The following is a 19,971-nucleotide window of genomic DNA, read 5'->3' as shown; positions in this document are numbered from 1 at the left end:
TGCTCTAATCTGATAGTGGTAGATGCCTAGTCTCCCTTATGCTCTAATCTGATAGTGGTAGATGCCTAGTCTCCCTTATGCTCTAATCTGATAGTGGTAGATGCCTAGTCTCCCTTATGGCTCTAATCTGATAGTGGTAGATGCCTAGTCTCCCCTATGCTCTAATCTGATAGTGGTACATGCCTAGTCTCCCTTATGCTCTAATCTGATAGTGGTAGATGCCTAGTCTCCCTTATGCTCTAATCTGATAGTGGTAGATGCCTAGTCTCCCTTATGGCTCTAATCTGATAGTGGTAGATGCCTAGTCTCCCTTATGCTCTAATCTGATAGTGGTAGATGCCTAGTCTCCCCTATGCTCTAATCTGATAGTGGTACATGCCTAGTCTCCCCTATGCTCTAATCTAATAGTGGTACATGCCTAGTCTCCCTTATGCTCTAATCTGATAGTGGTAGATGCCTAGTCTCCCTTATGCTCTAATCTGATAGTGGTAGATGCCTAGTCTCCCTTATGGCTCTAATCTGATAGTGGTAGATGCCTAGTCTCCCTTATGCTCTAATCTGATAGTGGTAGATGCCTAGTCTTCCTCAGCATCGTGTTAATGTGGTGTTTTACCTGCTACACAGAGCGTGTTGTTTTGAGAGAGCAAAGGGGAGAGTTTTCAGCAGGTACTCATGAAATTGTTGCTAGTGGTTGGACTCAATGGTCCTCTAATTACACAAGTTGCTTTTGTTTACAATGTGAACCCAGCTGGTCAATGTTACTAGCTAGTAGTAGCTTCTTGACTTCAGAAATTGTAGTACAATAACCAGTGGTGGCTGGTGGAGGCCATAGCCGGTGGTGGCTGGTGGAGGTCATAGCCGGTGGTGGCTGGTGGAGGTCATAGCCGGTGGTGGCCGGTGGGGGCCATAGCCGGTGGTGGCTGGTGGAGGCCGTGGCCGGTGGTGGCTGGTGGGGGCCATAGCCGGTGGTGGCTGGTGGGGGCCATAGCCGGTGGTGGCTGGTGGGGGCCGTGGCCGGTGGTGGCTGGTGGAGGCCAAAGCCGGTGGTGGCTGGTGGAGGCCAAAGCCGGTGGAGGCCATAGCCGGTGGAGGCCATAGCCGGTGGAGGCTGGTGGAGGCCATAGCCGGTGGAGGCTGGTGGAGGCCATAGCCGGTGGAGGCCATAGCCAGTGGTGGCTGGTGGAGGCCATAGCCAGTGGTGGCTGGTGGAGGCCAAAGCCGGTGGTGGCTGGTGGAGGCCATAGCCGGTGGTGGCTGGTGGGGGCCGTGGCTGGTGGAGGCCATAGCCGGTGGAGGCTGGTGGAGGCCATAGCCAGTGGTGGCTGGTGGAGGCCAAAGCCGGTGGTGGCTGGTGGAGGCCGTGGCTGGTGGAGGCCATAGCCGGTGGAGGCTGGTGGAGGCCATAGCCGGTGGAGGCTGGTGGAGGCCATAGCCGGTGGAGGCCATAGCCAGTGGTGGCTGGTGGAGGCCATAGCCAGTGGTGGCTGGTGGAGGCCAAAGCCGGTGGTGGCTGGTGGAGGCCATAGCCGGTGGTGGCTGGTGGGGGCCGTGGCTGGTGGAGGCCATAGCCGGTGGAGGCTGGTGGAGGCCATAGCCAGTGGTGGCTGGTGGAGGCCAAAGCCGGTGGTGGCTGGTGGAGGCCATAGCCGGTGGAGGCTGGTGGAGGCCATAGCCGGTGGTGGCTGGTGGAGGCCATAGCCGGTGGAGGCTGGTGGAGGCCATAGCCAGTGGTGGCTGGTGGAGGCCGTGGCTGGTGGAGGCCATAGCCGGTGGTGGCTGGTGGAGGCCGTGGCCGGTGGTGGCTGGTGGAGGCCATAGCCAGTGGTGGCTGGTGGAGGCCATAGCCGGTGGTGGCTGGTGGAGGTCATAGCCGGTGGTGGCCGGTGGGGGCCATATGCAACCAAAATCAACTTTATTTCTCATTTCAATTCACAAGATGGAATGAATGTGTGCGTCAGCCATCGAGAATTGAACCTCGCCGATTCTTGAGCTTGGACACTGGACGTGACGCAACTCGAGCGCAACACTGGCAATAAAGCAGCTTTCATTGATTTCAAAATAAGCATTTCCTTGATGGCTTATGGCCCGTTCCTCATCACAGTCACTGCTCCATCACAGTGCGCCACACAAACACACACACACACACACACACACACACACACACACACACACCTGTTCCATGCTGAAGCTCCTCCACCAGAAAGGGATATTAGAGAAAGATGTGGCAGCACTCAGCCTCTGCCCAGGCTGTCAACAACGTTATCTTTCCTCATGATTCGCCCAGGCTGTCAACAACGTTATCTTTCCTCATGATTCGCCCAGGCTGTCAACAACGTTATCTTTCCTCATGATTCGCCCAGGCTGTCAACAACGTTATCTTTCCTCATGATTCGCCCAGGCTGTCAACAACGTTATCTTTCCTCATGATTCGCCCAGGCTGTCAACAACGTTATCTTTCCTCATGATTCGCCCAGGCTGTCAACAACGTTATCTTTCCTCATGATTCGCCCAGGCTGTCAACAACGTTATCTTTCCTCATGATTCGCCCAGGCTGTCAACAACGTTATCTTTCCTCATGATTCGCCCAGGCTGTCAACAACGTTATCTTTCCTCATGATTCGCCCAGGCTGTCAACAACGTTATCTTTCCTCATGATTCGCCCAGGCTGTCAACAACGTTATCTTTCCTCATGATTCGCCCAGGCTGTCAACAACGTTATCTTTCCTCATGATTCGCCCAGGCTGTCAACAACGTTATCTTTCCTCATGATTCGCCCAGGCTGTCAACAACGTTATCTTTCCTCATGATTCGCCCAGGCTGTCAACAACGTTATCTTTCCTCATGATTCGCCCAGGCTGTCAACAACGTTATCTTTCCTCATGATTCGCCCAGGCTGTCAACAACGTTATCTTTCCTCATGATTCGCCCAGGCTGTCAACAACGTTATCTTTCCTCATGATTCGCCCAGGCTGTCAACAACGTTATCTTTCCTCATGATTCGCCCAGGCTGTCAACAACGTTATCTTTCCTCATGATTCGCCCAGGCTGTCAACAACGTTATCTTTCCTCATGATTCGCCCAGGCTGTCAACAACGTTATCTTTCCTCATGATTCGCCCAGGCTGTCAACAACGTTATCTTTCCTCATGATTCGCCCAGGCTGTCAACAACGTTATCTTTCCTCATGATTCGCCCAGGCTGTCAACAACGTTATCTTTCCTCATGATTCGCCCAGGCTGTCAACAACGTTATCTTTCCTCATGATTCGCCCAGGCTGTCAACAACGTTATCTTTCCTCATGATTCGCCCAGGCTGTCAACAACGTTATCTTTCCTCATGATTCGCCCAGGCTGTCAACAACGTTATCTTTCCTCATGATTCGCCCAGGCTGTCAACAACGTTATCTTTCCTCATGATTCGCCCAGGCTGTCAACAACGTTATCTTTCCTCATGATTCGCCCAGGCTGTCAACAACGTTATCTTTCCTCATGATTCGCCCAGGCTGTCAACAACGTTATCTTTCCTCATGATTCGCCCAGGCTGTCAACAACATTATCTTTCGTCATGATTCGTCCAGGTTTTCAACAACATGATCTTTCATCATGATTCGCCCAGGCTGTCAACAACATTATCTTTCCTCATGATTCGCCCAGGCTGTCAACAACATTGTCTTTCCTCATGGTTCATCCAGATGCATTCGATTTCACGCTATAGCCCAACTGTTGTTTTAGCGTAATCTTTTACTATATAAAAAATTAATGAAAAATAAATTGGGTTGTCCAATAGGGGGCGATGGCATATCACAATGTTTTCTGGGTACATAATCATGATAGGACAAAGGTTGACATTGTGTGTGTGTATCTGTGTGTGCACTGACTGTTTAATGTTGTCTCTCCTCTCAGTTGAAGATGAAGATCACAGACTTTGAGAACAGGAGGAGCTTCAAGTCCATATGGCTCAACAGCCTGTACAGAGAGGAGGTAACACTCTCCCCTCCCTATTTATATAGACAGTGAAGCGAATACTTTTTAAGTTGACTTCGTACTCCAGCATTTTGAATTTGAGATCAAATGTTTTCTGAGGCAACAGAACAGAATGTCACCTTTTATTTGAGGGTATTTTTCATACATATCTGTTTTACCGTTTAGAAATTAAAGCTCTTTATGTATCTAGTCCCTCCATTTGAAGGTGTCAAGTATTTGGTGTATTAAAATAGTCCAAAGTGTAGTATTTGGTGTATTAAAATAGTCCAAAGTGTAGTATTTGGTCCCATATTCCTAGCGCGCGATGACTACATCAAGCTTGTGACTACCAACTTGTTGGATGAATGTTCTACTTGTTTTCCCAATAGTAACTGAATAGTAAATAATGTATTGTGTCATTTTGGAGTCACTTTTATTGTAAATAACAATAGAATATGTTTCGAAACACTTCTACATTAATGTGGACGCTACCATGGTTACGGATAGTCCTGAATGAATCATGAATAATAATGATCACTCATACCCCCAAAATCATGAATAAAGAACATACCCCCCATAATGCTCCCCTGTTATTGGTTAAGGGGGTGGGGGGGTCGGGGGGGGGTCGGGGCATGATCTTTTGTTTTCTTTTATGTTTCACCAAAACAAGCAGCAAATTCATCCAACAAGTTGGTAGTCACAAGCTTGATGTAGTCGTTGCGTGCTAGGAATATGGGACCAAATACTACACTTTGACTGCTTTAATACAGTGAATTTGACCCAATACTTATGACTCAAATGGGGAGACAAGATGTATAAAGTGCATTCATTTCAAAAACAGATGTGTGGAAATACCCTCAATTAAAAGGTGACATTCTGTACTGTTACCTCGTATGAAACATTTGATCTCTCCATGCTTTTTTAAACCTTTGACCGTGATGGTGAATAAAGGATTTTCGTAACTACCTCTCTCCCTCCAGGAGATCACTCTCTACCCAGATAAACACGGCTGTGTCCGGGACCTGCTGGAGGAATGTAAAAAAGCTGTGGAGCTCTCCGACAAAGGCTCAGAGAAGCTCCGGTAAGCAGAGAGAGGGTGTGAGTGACAGTGTCACAACAGTGCTGCCCTCTGGTGGTCAGGCCTGTATTACATCCAGTGGTTCTTCAATGCTATTATTATACAAGACTGCTGCTGTTCTCTACTTTTCTCCACCCTGCCTCTAACCTCTCCTCCCTCCCCCCTCCCTCCCTCCCTCCCTCCCCCCTCTCTCTCCAGGCTGTTGGAGATAGTAAGCTATAAGATCATCGGGGTTCACCAGGAGGACGAGCTGTTAGAATGTTTATCTCCCGCTGCCAGCCGTACCTTCAGAATAGAGGTACGTTCCTCCTCTCCTCCTAACCGCTCTGTCTCTCTGTCTCTCTCTGTCTCTCTCTCTCTCTGTCTCTGTCTCTGTCTCTCTCTGTCTCTCTCTGTCTCTCTCTGTCTCTCTCTGTCTCTCTCTGTCTCGCTCTCTCTGTCTCTCTCTCTGTGTCTCTCTCTGTGTCTCTCTCTGTGTCTCTCTCTGTGTCTCTCTCTGTGTCTCTCTCTGTGTCTCTCTCTGTGTCTCTCTCTGTGTCTCTCTCTCTCTCTCTGTGTCTCTCTCTGTCTCTCTCTCTCTCTGTGTCTCTCTCTGTGTCTCTCTCTGTCTCTCTCTCTGTCTCTCTCTCTGTCTCTCTCTCTGTCTCTCTCTCTGTCTCTCTCTCTGTCTCTCTCTCTCTCGGAACTTCCTCTGGACCAGGTGGACCTGGATAAAGACACTGAGATGTTGATTTCCTCTCTCTCTAGGAACTTCCTCTGGACCAGGTGGACCTGGATAAAGACACTGAGATGTTGATTCCCGTCGCACATTTCCACAAGGAGGTCTTTGGAACGTTCGGTATCCCTTTCCTGCTGAAGATCAGACAGGTGTGTGTTGTCTTACTCCGGTTCATGTTTATCTCACTGACTGGATCTGGTGTGAGTGACTGTTCTGACTGGATCTGGTGTGAGTGTCTGTTCTGACTGGATCTGGTGTGAGTGACTGTTCTGACTGGATCTGGTGTGAGTGTCTGTTCTGACTGGATCTGGTGTGAGTGACTGTTCTGACTGGATCTGGTGTGAGTGACTGTTCTGACTGGATCTGGTGTGAGTGACTGTTCTGACTGGATCTGGTGTGAGTGTCTGTTCTGACTGGATCTGGTGTGAGTGACTGTTCTGACTGGATCTGGTGTGAGTGACTGTTCTGACTGGATCTGGTGTGAGTGACTGTTCTGACTGGATCTGGTGTGAGAGACTGTTCTGACTGGATCTGGTGTGAGAGACTGTTCTGACTGGATCTGGTGTGAGTGACTGTTCTGACTGGATCTGGTGTGTTCCGTATGTGTCTCTGTGTGTTGACTGACAGCCTAATACTGAAGCATGTCTGTTCTGCTGTCTTGTGTTATGGATTTACTACAAATGTTGCTACTGGAGAACCATTTTGGGTTTAAGTATAACTTTTGTATTAGTGAAGCTTTTAGTGAGATGTTAAATGCTTTCATATTTACGTTTTAGTCCCCCAAACATATTCATTATATAAATAAGCACATTTAATTTAATTACAAATAAATGGAAATATGTTTTGCTCATATAATTTGAAAGACGAGTCGTCTGGAGTAGGCAGCGCCGTAAGTAAATACGTAAACTGTGATATGATTAGAGTTAATCAGTGTGATTTTTATTTATTTTTCTCCATAAATAGATCAACTTGAGTCATCGGCATACGTTGACACTTGTTTTTAGGCAATGGGTTTCTAAACCCTTGATGTTATTGTTTGATCTGATCTTAAGAGAGCATTTCAATGGCCATAACAAATAAATATGGAGACAATGGACATCCTTGTTTAACTCCTCTGGGCAGTTTAATACTTTCTGAGAAGTAATCATTATTTACTATTTTACATCTGGTGTTGCTATACATGACTTTAACCTATTGTGCAAGAGATTCCCCAAGATTTATCAAAGGCTTTTTCGATGTCTGCTATTAATTCTATTCACTATTCATTTTGCCAGGATTTTTGCATCACAGCATTGAAGTGTAAGGGGAATCCCGTTTTATTTTAAGGATTGGAACTTTATACTTACCACCTGGGTCCTGTTTCAGTAATAGTGAAATCAGACCTTCTTGCGGAGTACCTGATAGTCTTGCCATTTTTATAGGAGTGGTTAAAAGTTGGGATGTAGCTCAGTTGGTAGAGCATGGCATTTGCAACGCCAGGGTTGTGGGTTCGATTCCAGTATAAAAATAAAAAAAATGTATGTACTCACTAGCTGTAAGTCGCTCTGGATAAGAGCGTCTGCTAAATGACTAAAATGTAAAATGTAAATGTTAAAAGATGCTAATAATGGATATTTGGAGTAGGTCAAAGGTTTGATATACCTCTACCGGTATGCCATCAAGCCCAGGGGTTTTTCCGGACTGAAAGGATTTAATTGCCCCGAGGAGTTCCTCCTCTGTAATGTCACAATTCTTTCTGTACAGTTTTAAATTTTACATTGTTATTATTAGGGGAAAAAATCTTTACAGGAAGCATCATTTAGTGGACATAGAGGAATCTGAAAAGAAAACATGCCTAAAATATTTAGCTTCTTCTTTCATAATATAATTTGGTGAATCATGGATGATTCTGTCATTTGTAACGAGTTTCTGCAATTTCTTTTTGGTAGCAGTTGAATGTTCAAGAAAAATGGGTGCATTTTTCACGATTTTCCATCCTGTTCGCGTTATTTTTGTAATAAATTACACCTAAACATGAATAAGATTTTCTTCTAGCTTGTTTTGTGCCTCTATGGGACAGTTTTTATTGCTATCTGTGGTGTTGGCTCCTCTATTTTCGTTTGATAGTCTAATCTCTTTTGACCTAATGATGGGTATTGTATTGAATGGCCTCTGAAAGTACATTACAATAAGGGGATCTGCTGTACCAATGTCGTGTGGGAAAAGTCAGTTAGAAATGATTAAGAATAGATTGTCATCCAATTGATTTACATTTCAAATTTCCCCGCCAACGTGGAAATTCTTTAAGTTTTATGTGGATACCAATTAGATGGTGGTCTGGTCGTGTTCTGTCTCCTATCAACGCTTTTAAACTTTTGGTGCCAGAAAGAAGAACACAAAGTAGTCAAGACGACTAGTTTGATTAAGCCTCCATGTATATCTCAATAGGTTAGGAGTGGGTTTCCTGTGAACAATAAATATGATATTCCTCTTTTAGCCAAGTAACTGATTGTCTTTTTTTATAATCTCCTAAACATTACAATTCTAAGTACCTAGAATTATTTCACCACTTACCATAAAGACACGTACGTTTCAGTTATTCTTACCATAATACATGCCAGTATACTTGCTACCAAAAATAAAACGCCTTGATGCCCAAGCTGTTATCCATATTTCCCAGAATCAATACCTGACCTCTTTCCCAGTAGCATTACCATGATATATGCACTTCTAAACATACTGTCGATGCAACTGACTAAGTAAAACTCCAATATCCCTCCTGTGAAAACTTCCCCCATCCCAGAAAGGGCTGTAGTCCCTGAGACTATCAGTAACGCTCATTTAGCATCCTAAAAACCCAGATTTGGCGATGCCCCCCAAAAAATATGGACTGTCCCATGAATCCTGTTACATTGTTGCCCCCCTTTAAGCGCCCAGCCAAAAACCTAAGCCTATGGCATGACCAAGAGAGGTGCTCCTATTTGTAAATTAGCCAAATAACAGACAAAATAAGAATAATTAAAAATAACATTAATAATGACAAGTGATTGCCGTTACTGCTGTTGGAAAATAAATAGGCTAAATACCAATGCTGGTGAGGACCATAACCATCCTCACCACCTTAATCACCACTAGGATCTTACCGACTATTCGGTTGTGATCCTCACCAATTACTAATAATGATGATACTACTAATCATAGTAATAATTCTAAGAACAATGGGAATCAGAAACATGATCATATTACTAGATATAATAATACTAGTAGTCATAGCCTAGTAATGTTATGATTTTTTAAAATTAGGTTAATGTTGCATAGGCTTACATTTTTATAAGTCATGTTTAAAAATATTTCTGACTACAGACCCGGGTTCATTCCCGGGCTGTGCCACAACCGGCCGTGGCCGGGAGTCCCATAGGACAGCGAACAATTGGCCCAGCGTCGTCCGGGTTAGGGGAGGGTTTGGCCCGGCGTCGTCCGGGTTAGGGGAGGGTTTGGCCCGGCGTCGTCCGGGTTAGGGGAGGGTTTGGCCCGGCGTCGTCCGGGTTAGGGGAGGGTTTGGCCCGGCGTCGTCCGGGTTAGGGGAGGGTTTGACCCTGCGTCGTCCGGGTTAGGGGAGGGTTTGGCCCGGCGTCGTCCGGGTTAGGGGAGGGTTTGGCCCGGCGTCGTCCGGGTTAGGGGAGGGTTTGGCCCGGCGTCGTCCGGGTTAGGGGAGGGTTTGGCCCGGCGTCGTCTGGGTTAGGGGAGGGTTAGGTGGGTCATGTTTCGTAGGACGTATGACTCCACCTTCGTCTCTCCCGAGCCCGTTGGGGAGTTGCAGCGATGAGACAAGATCGAAATTGGGGAGAAAAAGGGGGGTAAAATACAACAACAAAAAATATCTCTGCTTTTTGGCTCAAATTGATCTTGACTCTTAAAAAAACACTGATATACACCAAGTATACAAAACATTAAGAACATCTGCTCTTTCCATGACATACTGACCAGGTAAAAGCTATGATCCCTTATTGATGTCACTTGTTAAATCCACTTCAATCAGTGTAGATGAAGGGGAGGAGACAGGTTAAAGAAGGATGTTTTAAGCCTTGAGACATGGATTGTGAATGTGTGCCATTCAGAGGGTGAATGGGCAAGACAAAATATTTAAATGCCTTTGAACAGGGTGCCAGACGCACCGGTTTGAACTGCAACGCTGCTGGGTTTTTCACGTGTGTTTGACTAACTCTGTGTTCTCAGGGTGAGCCGTTCAGGGACGTGATGAGGAGGATTCAGAGCATGCTGGAAATCCAGGAGAAAGAGTTTGAGAAGGTCAGCACTTTCTTCTCTCCATCTTCCTCAGTCTCTCTCTCGCTCTCTCCTTCTCCCCCTCTTCCCCTCTCTCCTTCTCCCCCTCTCCCCCTCTCTCCTTCTCCCCCTCTCCCCCTCTCCTTCTCCTTCTCACCCTCTCTCCTTCTCCCCTCTCTCCTTCTCCCCCTCTCTCCTTCTGCCCCTCTCTCCTTCTCCCCCTCTCTCCTTCTGCCCCTCTCTCCTTCTCCCCCTCTCTCCTTCTCCCCCTCTCTCCTTCTCCCCTCTCTCCTTCTCTCCTCCCTCTTCATTGCTCTCTCCCTTTCCATGGTGTCCACCAGCTAAGGCTGGGATGCTGCTGGCTCTCACTCCCTCTCCCCAATTTGCACAAGGAGTGAAGGGAGCGTTTTGAAACACGCAAGCATACTGATAGTTGAGAAACATTTTTGGAAATGTAAACGACTACTGTTAGTGTTGTTTTAAAAAAATAGTCATTTCAGCTTTATGTGAGTATAAACAATGTATTTCTCAACTGTCAATATAAAGGAAATAACACTGCTTTACTAGCGGAGTATGTAATTGCGATATCATATTTACAGTTAGCAATACAGCTAATGTGTTTTGATTTCCCAGTTCCTCAGGTGGAGAATTATGTAGCATATAGGCTGGGACAATATTCACTAAAAACATGCAGGTACATTCATCTCTCAAAAATATCTCATTATCCGGGATCGTATTTTGACATGTTGCACATCAAAATATCCATCATACACTCCCAGAACGTGTTAGATTAAATGGCTAACTTCTTTAACGTCTTACTTGGCTAACTTCTTTAACGTCTTACTTGGCGCTGGTAAAGTCGGTCTAGAACCTTCCTGCTCAGCTACCTTGCTGCTAAGTAGAGCCATTTGATACCTAATTCACTGAATGAGGGAATTATTATATTAGACTTCTTGGTTGTAGTCTAATATTCTAATGTTCTAGTATAAGATCTCCTGGAGAGTTACCGGATGTGTAGGCTTTTGTTCCAGCCCTACTTTAACACCAGATTCTACAAATCAACTGCTCAACGGGACCTTGTTAAGCTGACTCGGATGTCTTTGGGCAAATCAACTGCTCAACGGGACCTTGTTAAGCAGACTCGGACGTGTTTGGGCAAATCAACTGCTCAACGGGACCTTGTTAAGCAGACTCGGATGTGTTTGGGCAAATCAACTGCTCAACGGGACCTTGTTAAGCAGACTCGGATGTGTTTGGGCAGTGATTTAAGGCATTTTTTCCCAGTGGTATCGTTATGGTATTAAGTATCATTATACTAAGCTGGTATTGGTATCGATTCCAAAATTCTGAACACTTAAGAGTGTGATCTAGCTAATGATTAGCCCATTGGGGTAGCCTAAAGAAATGCAGATGGGCAACCCCATGCTTCAGCCGTCTATAGCCTATCCACTATGCTACTATATCCATCAGCCATCTATAGCCTATTCACTATGCTACTATATCCATCAGCCATCTATAGCCTAGCCACTATGCTACTATATCCATCAGCCATCTATAGCCTAGCCACTATGCTACTACATCATCAGCCATCTATAGCCTATCCACTATGCTACTACATCCATCAGCCATCTATAGCCTATCCACTATGCTACTACATCCATCAGCCATCTATAGCCTATCCACTATGCTACTACATCCATCAGCCATCTATAGCCTAGCCACTATGCTACTACATCCATCAGCCATCTATAGCCTATCCACTATGCTACTACATCCATCAGCCATCTATAGCCTATCCACTATGCTACTACATCCATCAGCCATCTATAGCCTATCCACTATGCTACTACATCCATCAGCCATCTATAGACTAGCCACTGTGCTACTACATCCATCAGCCATCTATAGCCTATCCACGATCCGGGATCGTATTTTGACATGTTGCACATCAAAATATCCATCATACACTCCCAGAACGTGTTAGATTAAATGGCTAACTTCTTTAACGTCTTACTTGGCGCTGGTAAAGTCAGTCTAGAACCTTCCTGCTCAGCTACCTTGCTGCTAAGTAGAGCCATTTGATACCTAATTCACTGAATGAGGGAATTATTATATTAGACTTCTTGGTTGTAGTCTAATATTCTAATGTTCTAGTATAAGATCTCCTGGAGAGTTACCGGATGTGTAGGCTTTTGTTCCAGCCCTACTTTAACACCAGATTCTACAAATCAACTGCTCAACGGGACCTTGTTAAGCTGACTCGGATGTCTTTGGGCAAATCAACTGCTCAACGGGACCTTGTTAAGCAGACTCGGACGTGTTTGGGCAAATCAACTGCTCAACGGGACCTTGTTAAGCAGACTCGGACGTGTTTGGGCAAATCAACTGCTCAACGGGACCTTGTTAAGCAGACTCGGATGTGTTTGGGCAGTGATTTAAGGCATTTTTTCCCAGTGGTATCGTTATGGTATTAAGTATCATTATACTAAGCTGGTATTGGTATCGATTCCAAAATTCTGAACACTTAAGAGTGTGATCTAGCTAATGATTAGCCCATTGGGGTAGCCTAAAGAAATGCAGATGGGCAACCCAATGCTTCAGCCGTCTATAGCCTATCCACTATGCTACTATATCCATCAGCCATCTATAGTCTAGCCACTATGCTACTACATCCATCAGCCATCTATAGCCTATCCACTATGCTACTACATCCATCAGCCATCTATAGCCTATCCACTATGCTACTACATCCATCAGCCATCTATAGCCTATTCACTATGCTACTATATCCATCAGCCATCTATAGCCTAGCCACTATGCTACTACATCCATCAGCCATCTATAGCCTAGCCACTATGCTACTACATCCATCAGCCATCTATAGCCTAGCCACTATGCTACTACATCATCAGCCATCTATAGCCTATCCACTATGCTACTACATCCATCAGCCATCTATAGCCTATCCACTATGCTACTACATCCATCAGCCATCTATAGCCTATCCACTATGCTACTACATCCATCAGCCATCTATAGCCTAGCCACTATGCTACTACATCCATCAGCCATCTATAGCCTAGCCACTATGCTACTACATCCATCAGCCATCTATAGCCTATCCACTATGCTACTACATCCATCAGCCATCTATAGCCTATCCACTATGCTACTACATCCATCAGCCATCTATAGCCTATCCACTATGCTACTACATCCATCAGCCATCTATAGCCTATCCACTATGCTACTACATCCATCAGCCATCTATAGACTAGCCACTGTGCTACTACATCCATCAGCCATCTATAGCCTATCCACTATGCTACTACATCCATCAGCCATCTATAGCCTAGCCACTATGCTACTATATCCATCAGCCATCTATAGCCTATCCACTATGCTACTACATCCATCAGCCATCTATAGCCTAGCCACTATGCTACTACATCCATCAGCCATCTATAGCCTATCCACTATGCTACTACATCCATCAGCCATCTATAGCCTATCCACTATGCTACTACATCCATCAGCCATCTATAGCCTATCCACTATGCTACTACATCCATCAGCCATCTATAGCCTAGCCACTATGCTACTATATCCATCAGCCATCTATAGCCTATCCACTATGCTACTACATCCATCAGCCATCTATAGCCTATCCACTATGCTACTACATCCATCAGCCATCTATAGCCTATCCACTATGCTACTACATCTATCAGCCATCTATAGCCTATCCACTATGCTACTACATCCATCAGCCATCTATAGCCTATCCACTATGCTACTACATCCATCAGCCATCTATAGCCTATCCACTATGCTACGATATCCATCAGCCATCTATAGCCTAGCCACTATGCTACTACATCCATCAGCCATCTATAGCCTAGCCACTATGCTACTACATCCATCAGCCATCTATAGCCTATCCACTATGCTACTACATCCATCAGCCATCTATAGCCTATCCACTATGCTACTATATCCATCAGCCATCTATAGCCTAGCCACTATGCTACTATATCCATCAGCCATCTATAGCCTAGCCACTATGCTACTATATCCATCAGCCATCTATAGCCTATCCACTATGCTACTACATCCATCAGCCATCTATAGCCTATCCACTATGCTACTACATCCATCAGCCGTCTATAGCCTAGCCACTATGCTACTACATCCATCAGCAGTCTATAGCCTAGCCACTATGCTACTATATCCATCAGCCATCTATAGCCTATCCACTATGCTACTATATCCATCAGCCATCTATAGCCTATCCACTATGCTACTACATCCATCAGCCGTCTATAGCCTAGCCACTATGCTACTACATCCATCAGCCATCTATAGCCTAGCCACTATGCTACTACATCCATCAGCCATCTATAGCCTAGCCACTATGCTACTACATCCATCAGCCATCTATAGCCTATCCACTATGCTACTACATCCATCAGCCATCTATAGCCTAGCCACTATGCTACTACATCCATCAGCCATCTATAGCCTATCCACTATGCTACTACATCCATCAGCCATCTATAGCCTATTCACTATGCTACTACATCCATCAGCCATCTATAGCCTATCCACTATGCTACTACATCCATCAGCCATCTATAGCCTAGCCACTATGCTACTACATCCATCAGCCGTCTATAGCCTAGCCACTATGCTACAGGAGAAGGCTCATTGCTATAATGACACACCTGCCTTATAATATGAGCCATGTAGGCTGGAGCCTTTGGTGAAAGGGCCAGCACTAAATTACTACTTTTGGCCAACATGAGCTGACTTCTGGAGAGGAATATTAGCAGGTGTGTGGCATGCAGACCTCCCAAATTGGTATTTAAATTGCATTCCAAGTGGCATTAAAAAGTCTTAAATTCAACTTCATGGAACCTGCAGATTCTCGCTCTCTCTCTCACCTCTCTCTCTCGCTCACCTCTCTTCTCACCTGGGTCCTGTTCATTAGATACTTAACGAACTGAAGCGGGGAGAGACTACCTGGACCGCTTGTTTCCGTTTTCCCTTTTAAAATGTTTTGCTACTGTTTGGCCTAATGAATACCGCCCCAGTATTGCTTTGTTCCTCATAACAAGAGCAGGTATAACCAGGAGGGTTGAGTATAAACTGCTTTATAAATACTCACTGTGTTGTTTGTTTTGTCTGCAGTTCAAGTTTGCGATAGTGATGATGGGCCGGCATCAGTACATCACTGAGGATGAGTACGAGGTCAACCTGAAAGACTTCCAGCCACAGCCAGGTACCCTGCTACTACTACTAACTACTACTACTAACTACTACTACTAACTACTACTACTAACTAATACTACTAACTACTACTACTACTAACTACTACTACTAACTAATACTACTACTACTACTACTACTACTACTACTACTACTACTAACTACTACTACTAACTACTACTACTAACTACTACTACTAACTACTACTACTAACTACTACTAACTACTACTACTAACTACTACTACTACTACTAACTACTACTACTACTACTACTACTACTAACTACTAACTACTAACTACTAACTGCTACTACTACTACTACTACTAACTACTACTACTAACTTCTAACTGCTGCTGCTACTACTACTAACTACTACTACTACTACTGTAGTAGTACTGTGGTCCTACTACTACTACTAACTACTACTACTACTACTACTACTACTACTACTACTACTAAGTACTACTGTGGTAGTACTGTGGTCCTCTGTAGCTCAGCTGGTAGAGCACAGCGCTTGTAACGCCAAGGTTGTGGCGTTACAAGGGACCGGGACCACCCATACACAAAAATAATGTATGCACGCATGACTGTAAGTCGCTTTGGATAAAAGCGTCTGCTAAATGGCATATTATTATTATTATTATTATTATTATTATTATTACTACTAACTAATACTACTAACTTCTAACTGCTGCTACTACTACTACTAACGACTACTACTAACTAATACTACTAACTACTACTAACTTCTAACTACTAGTTTTGCATGGTATACCAAAACTGAGAATAGAACATGAAAAACGGTTCGGTACTACACTTCTGTCAAATGTCTCGTGTCGTGTACGGATTGAGAGGATCCAGTCTGTCTAGTAATTTGTTTGAATCTTCTCAAGGGGGCAGTAGCTAGCCAGGCAGTATATTTGCCACTTTTGAAGCAAGCGAGAGAGAATGCCGACAGCATGGCTTCTTCAAATGAAAACATTAGCTCCACGCCCGCAGCTTGTTGACAAAACTGTCTGCAGAAGTGAACTATGGGAATACTTTGATTACAGAGCAGATGATGAGGTCCAGCCCACCTAAACAACTAAACAAAAGGTGGAACAAAGCAGTGCAGTGCAAGGGGGAGGTTTAGTTCCAAAATGACAACATAGAAATATTTTGCACATCACATTGTAACGTTGTCATTATTCTACTAAATTTGAATATTTTTTTGGGTGACAATGACATGAACATGTGAGCATTATAATATGATTACCCAACCCAAAAGTAAGGTGAAATGCACTCATAACTTGACTACTTCACGTTTGTCTGGGCTTGCTAGCAGTAGCCACTAGCCAGCCAGCAGCCCTGGGCAGAGCATTGCACCCTGGGAAATGAAATGCACCCTGGGAATCGTAGTATGCTGTGTAAATTAGATTGTATTTCTATGGCATGTAGAGTAGATTATTGCAATATAGAAGCTTCAGAAATGAGTTTCAATGTGTGTTTTGTCATTTTGGAACTAAACTATTAATTGAATACATTATAATACTAAACCAGGTATCGCCATCAAAGTAACATCTGGTATCGTAACACTACTAACTACTACTACCACTACCACTACTACTGCCATTACTAAATACTACTGCTGCTACTACTACTACTACTACTACCAACACCACGCTTTCTCTCTCTCTCTCAGAATGTTAACTATGTTCTATGGTTGTCTACCATTCCTCCTCTCCCCTCTAGGTAACATGTCCCACCCTCGACCCTGGTTAGGCCTGGACCACTTCAACAAAGCCCCGAAGAGAGGGCGCTACACCTACCTGGAGAAAGCTATCAAGATCCACAACTGAGCACCCCTCCCTCCCTCTCTCCTCCTCCTCTCTCCTCCTCCTCCCTCCTCTTCCTCCTCTCCTCCTCCCTCCTCTTCCTCCTCCTTAACCCACCTCCCTCCCTCTCTCCTCCTCCTCCTCCTCCTCCTCCCTCCTCTTCCTCCTCTCTCTCCTCCCTCCTCTTCCTCCTCCTTAACCCACCATAACCACAGACTGTAACCAACCAAGTGTGTGTCCTCCAGCTCCAACCCCCTTACAGACAGACACTGTGATGTCTCTGTCACATGGATCCATCCATCCATTAGCAGGCTGCTGCTGATGATGATGATGAAACTATACCACCTCTTCCTCCTAAACCCCTCTCTCCTCCCCCACACCCCCACCACCCCCCTTCCTCCTAAACCCCTCTCTCCTCCCCCACACCACCACCACCCCCCTTCCCCCAAATCTCTCTCCCCCCACACCCCCCCCTTCCTCCCAAACCTCTCTCCCCCCACACCCCCCCCTTCCTCCCAAACCTCTCTCCCCCCACACCACCACCACCCAACTTCCTCCCAAACGCCTCTCCCCCCCCCACTTCCCCCAAACCCCTCTCTCTCCCCCCACACCACCACCACCCCCCTTCCCCCAAATCTCTCTCCCCACACACCACCACCACCCCCCCTTCCTCCCGAACCCCTCTCTCCCCCCACACCACCACCACCCCCCTTCCTCCCGAACCCCTCTCTCCCCCCACACCACCACCACCCCCCTTCCTCCCGAACCCCTCTCTCCCCCCACACCACCACCACCCCCCTTCCTCCCGAACCCCTCTCTCCCCCCACACCACCACCACCCCCCTTCCTCCCGAACCCCTCTCTCCCCCCACACCACCACCACCCCCCTTCCTCCCGAACCCCTCTCTCCCCCCACACCACCACCACCCCCCTTCCTCCCGAACCCCTCTCTCCCCCCACACCACCACCACCCCCCTTCCTCCCGAACCCCTCTCTCCCCCCACACCACCACCACCCCCCCTTCCTCCCGAACCCCTCTCTCCCCCCACACCACCACCACCCCCCCTTCCTCCCGAACCCCTCTCTCCCCCCAAACCACCACCCCCCTTCTACTTTTTTTTGAGGTTGTTAGGTTTTTGGCTTCTCTAACTCTGACTGCCTATTTTTGTCTGGGAGAAATAAATGACTTTGGAGAAAAAGGACAGGACAGGATGATGAACTACTAGACTTATGTTTTGTTTGTTTTTGTTTTTAATAATAAGAGTTGTTACGAAAAGCAATGAGCGCTGCTGCATATAGTGGGGGGTGACGAGGTAAAGAAAAGATAGAAGTCGTCATTTGCAGAAAATAAGGGTGATTAGGTCTTTTTTTTTAAAGAAGAGAACCAGTGCAGATGGGTTGAGGCTTGAGACTAGTTGTCCTGATGTGGTGCCCTTCATATCCCCCCTCCCCTTTAGTCAACTAGTCAAACTGTTTCCATCTTTAAAATAAATCAGTTTTTGTCTTTTTCTGCAATATCTTCTTGTATAATAAAATAAAAAACCACAGCATCTGTTTAAAATAAATGTAAAAAGAGTAAGTCGTCCGTACTTTCATCTTGCACGTTGACACTTCATATCAAAGCTTTGACATTTCTCAGGACTGGTAAATGTCAACTTTGGTTGTACCTTTTTTTGATTTCCGTTGCTCCTCCTGTTCCTCTCCGTCCTGTTTCCCTGTCCTGTTACGTTCCCTCCGTCCCCCTCTCCCCCTGAGGGTTTGTGATGGGGGTTGTATATCCTCCGGTGTTTTGTGCTGGGTGAGTTTGACTGAGCTGTGCTGCTTTAGTAGGAAGCCTCGGCCATTAACAAGCCATCTGGTTTCACCGTATATACACGCAGAACCAGTATTGCTATAGTTATTATTATTATTATTATTAGAACAACAAACACACTGAATTTTTCTTAAGCACAGGTGGAATGCTCCCCCCCCCCCCCCCCCCCCCTTAAAGGCCATCATAGTTGGCTTTGTGATGAGATTTGAAATTGTATATAAAAAAAAAAAACATTAAAAAAACATGTAAAATGGAAAAACACAGAACTTTTGTTATTGGTTGGCTACAAATTGAAAAGATTCAGGTGTTCATATTCCTTGTGTTATTTTTTTTTTTCCAGGGTTCCTTGATTCTTTAGATTATTGTTGTTTTTTTGGTTCAGTTTTCTTTTCTCCTTTCTGTTTGAACTAATGGCACCAGTTGGTTCTAATAGTGATGTTAAGGTTCAGTTTAAGATGGCGAGCTGTGGTACGGACCGGGTAACTTTCCCCAAAATTCCCAGGTTTTCCAGAAATCCCAGTTGGGAGGATTCCGGACTACCTGCTTGTTCTCCTCTGATTCCGGGAATCTTCCAACAGGGATTTCTGGAAACATGGGAATTTTGGGTAAGTTACTGGAATTCCTAGATGAGATCCGGGCCCGTATCCACAAAGGGTCTTGGGTAGGAGTGCCAACCTATGATCTGTCCGTACAAGCTTATTCATTATGATCTAAAAAGTCAAACTAATGCTAGATCAGCACTCCTCCTCTGAGACGCTTCGTGGATACGGCCCCTGATCACACCCCCTGCTCCTCCTTGATTTGGTATTTTCCCAGTTGATGCTCGTCGGTGTAGCAGCAGTGTACCACAAACTACTCCTGTATATTGCCTTTTTGCTGGGAAATGTATGTTGAATAAAATTTTCTATAAAAACCTGTCCACTCACTGCTAGTCCATCTGATCAAAGTTAAAACCAGGCCTGTATTATATGGGGCAAGGAGATAGACACTGAGTGGACATAACATTAAGAACACCTGCTCTTTCCATGACAGACTGACCAGGTGAATCCAGGTGA

At 45.5% G+C, this 19,971-nt stretch overlaps 1 protein-coding gene across 1 annotated transcript in view; it reads left to right on the top strand.

Annotated features, from left to right (window-relative positions):
- Window positions 1-17,195, top strand: part of LOC311103660 (ubiquitin carboxyl-terminal hydrolase 7-like) — a 61,292-nt gene extending 44,097 nt beyond the window's left edge. Inside the window, exons 25-31 of the mRNA XM_084145273.1 lie at window positions 3,902-3,979; window positions 4,942-5,042; window positions 5,238-5,337; window positions 5,787-5,906; window positions 9,973-10,044; window positions 15,211-15,301; window positions 17,022-17,195. Coding sequence (XP_084001399.1) covers window positions 3,902-3,979; window positions 4,942-5,042; window positions 5,238-5,337; window positions 5,787-5,906; window positions 9,973-10,044; window positions 15,211-15,301; window positions 17,022-17,128 — 669 coding nt within the window. The 3' untranslated portion in view covers window positions 17,129-17,195. The remainder of the gene's footprint in view (window positions 1-3,901; window positions 3,980-4,941; window positions 5,043-5,237; window positions 5,338-5,786; window positions 5,907-9,972; window positions 10,045-15,210; window positions 15,302-17,021) is intronic.
- Window positions 17,196-19,971: the final 2,776 nt, after the last annotated feature.

This window comes from Coregonus lavaretus (assembly GCF_964263955.1).
Source record: "Coregonus lavaretus genome assembly, chromosome: 28".
NCBI lineage: Eukaryota > Metazoa > Chordata > Actinopteri > Salmoniformes > Salmonidae > Coregonus > Coregonus lavaretus.
The sequence above is the reverse complement of the archived record's forward strand: the minus strand, read 5'-3'. Positions and strand labels throughout refer to the sequence as shown.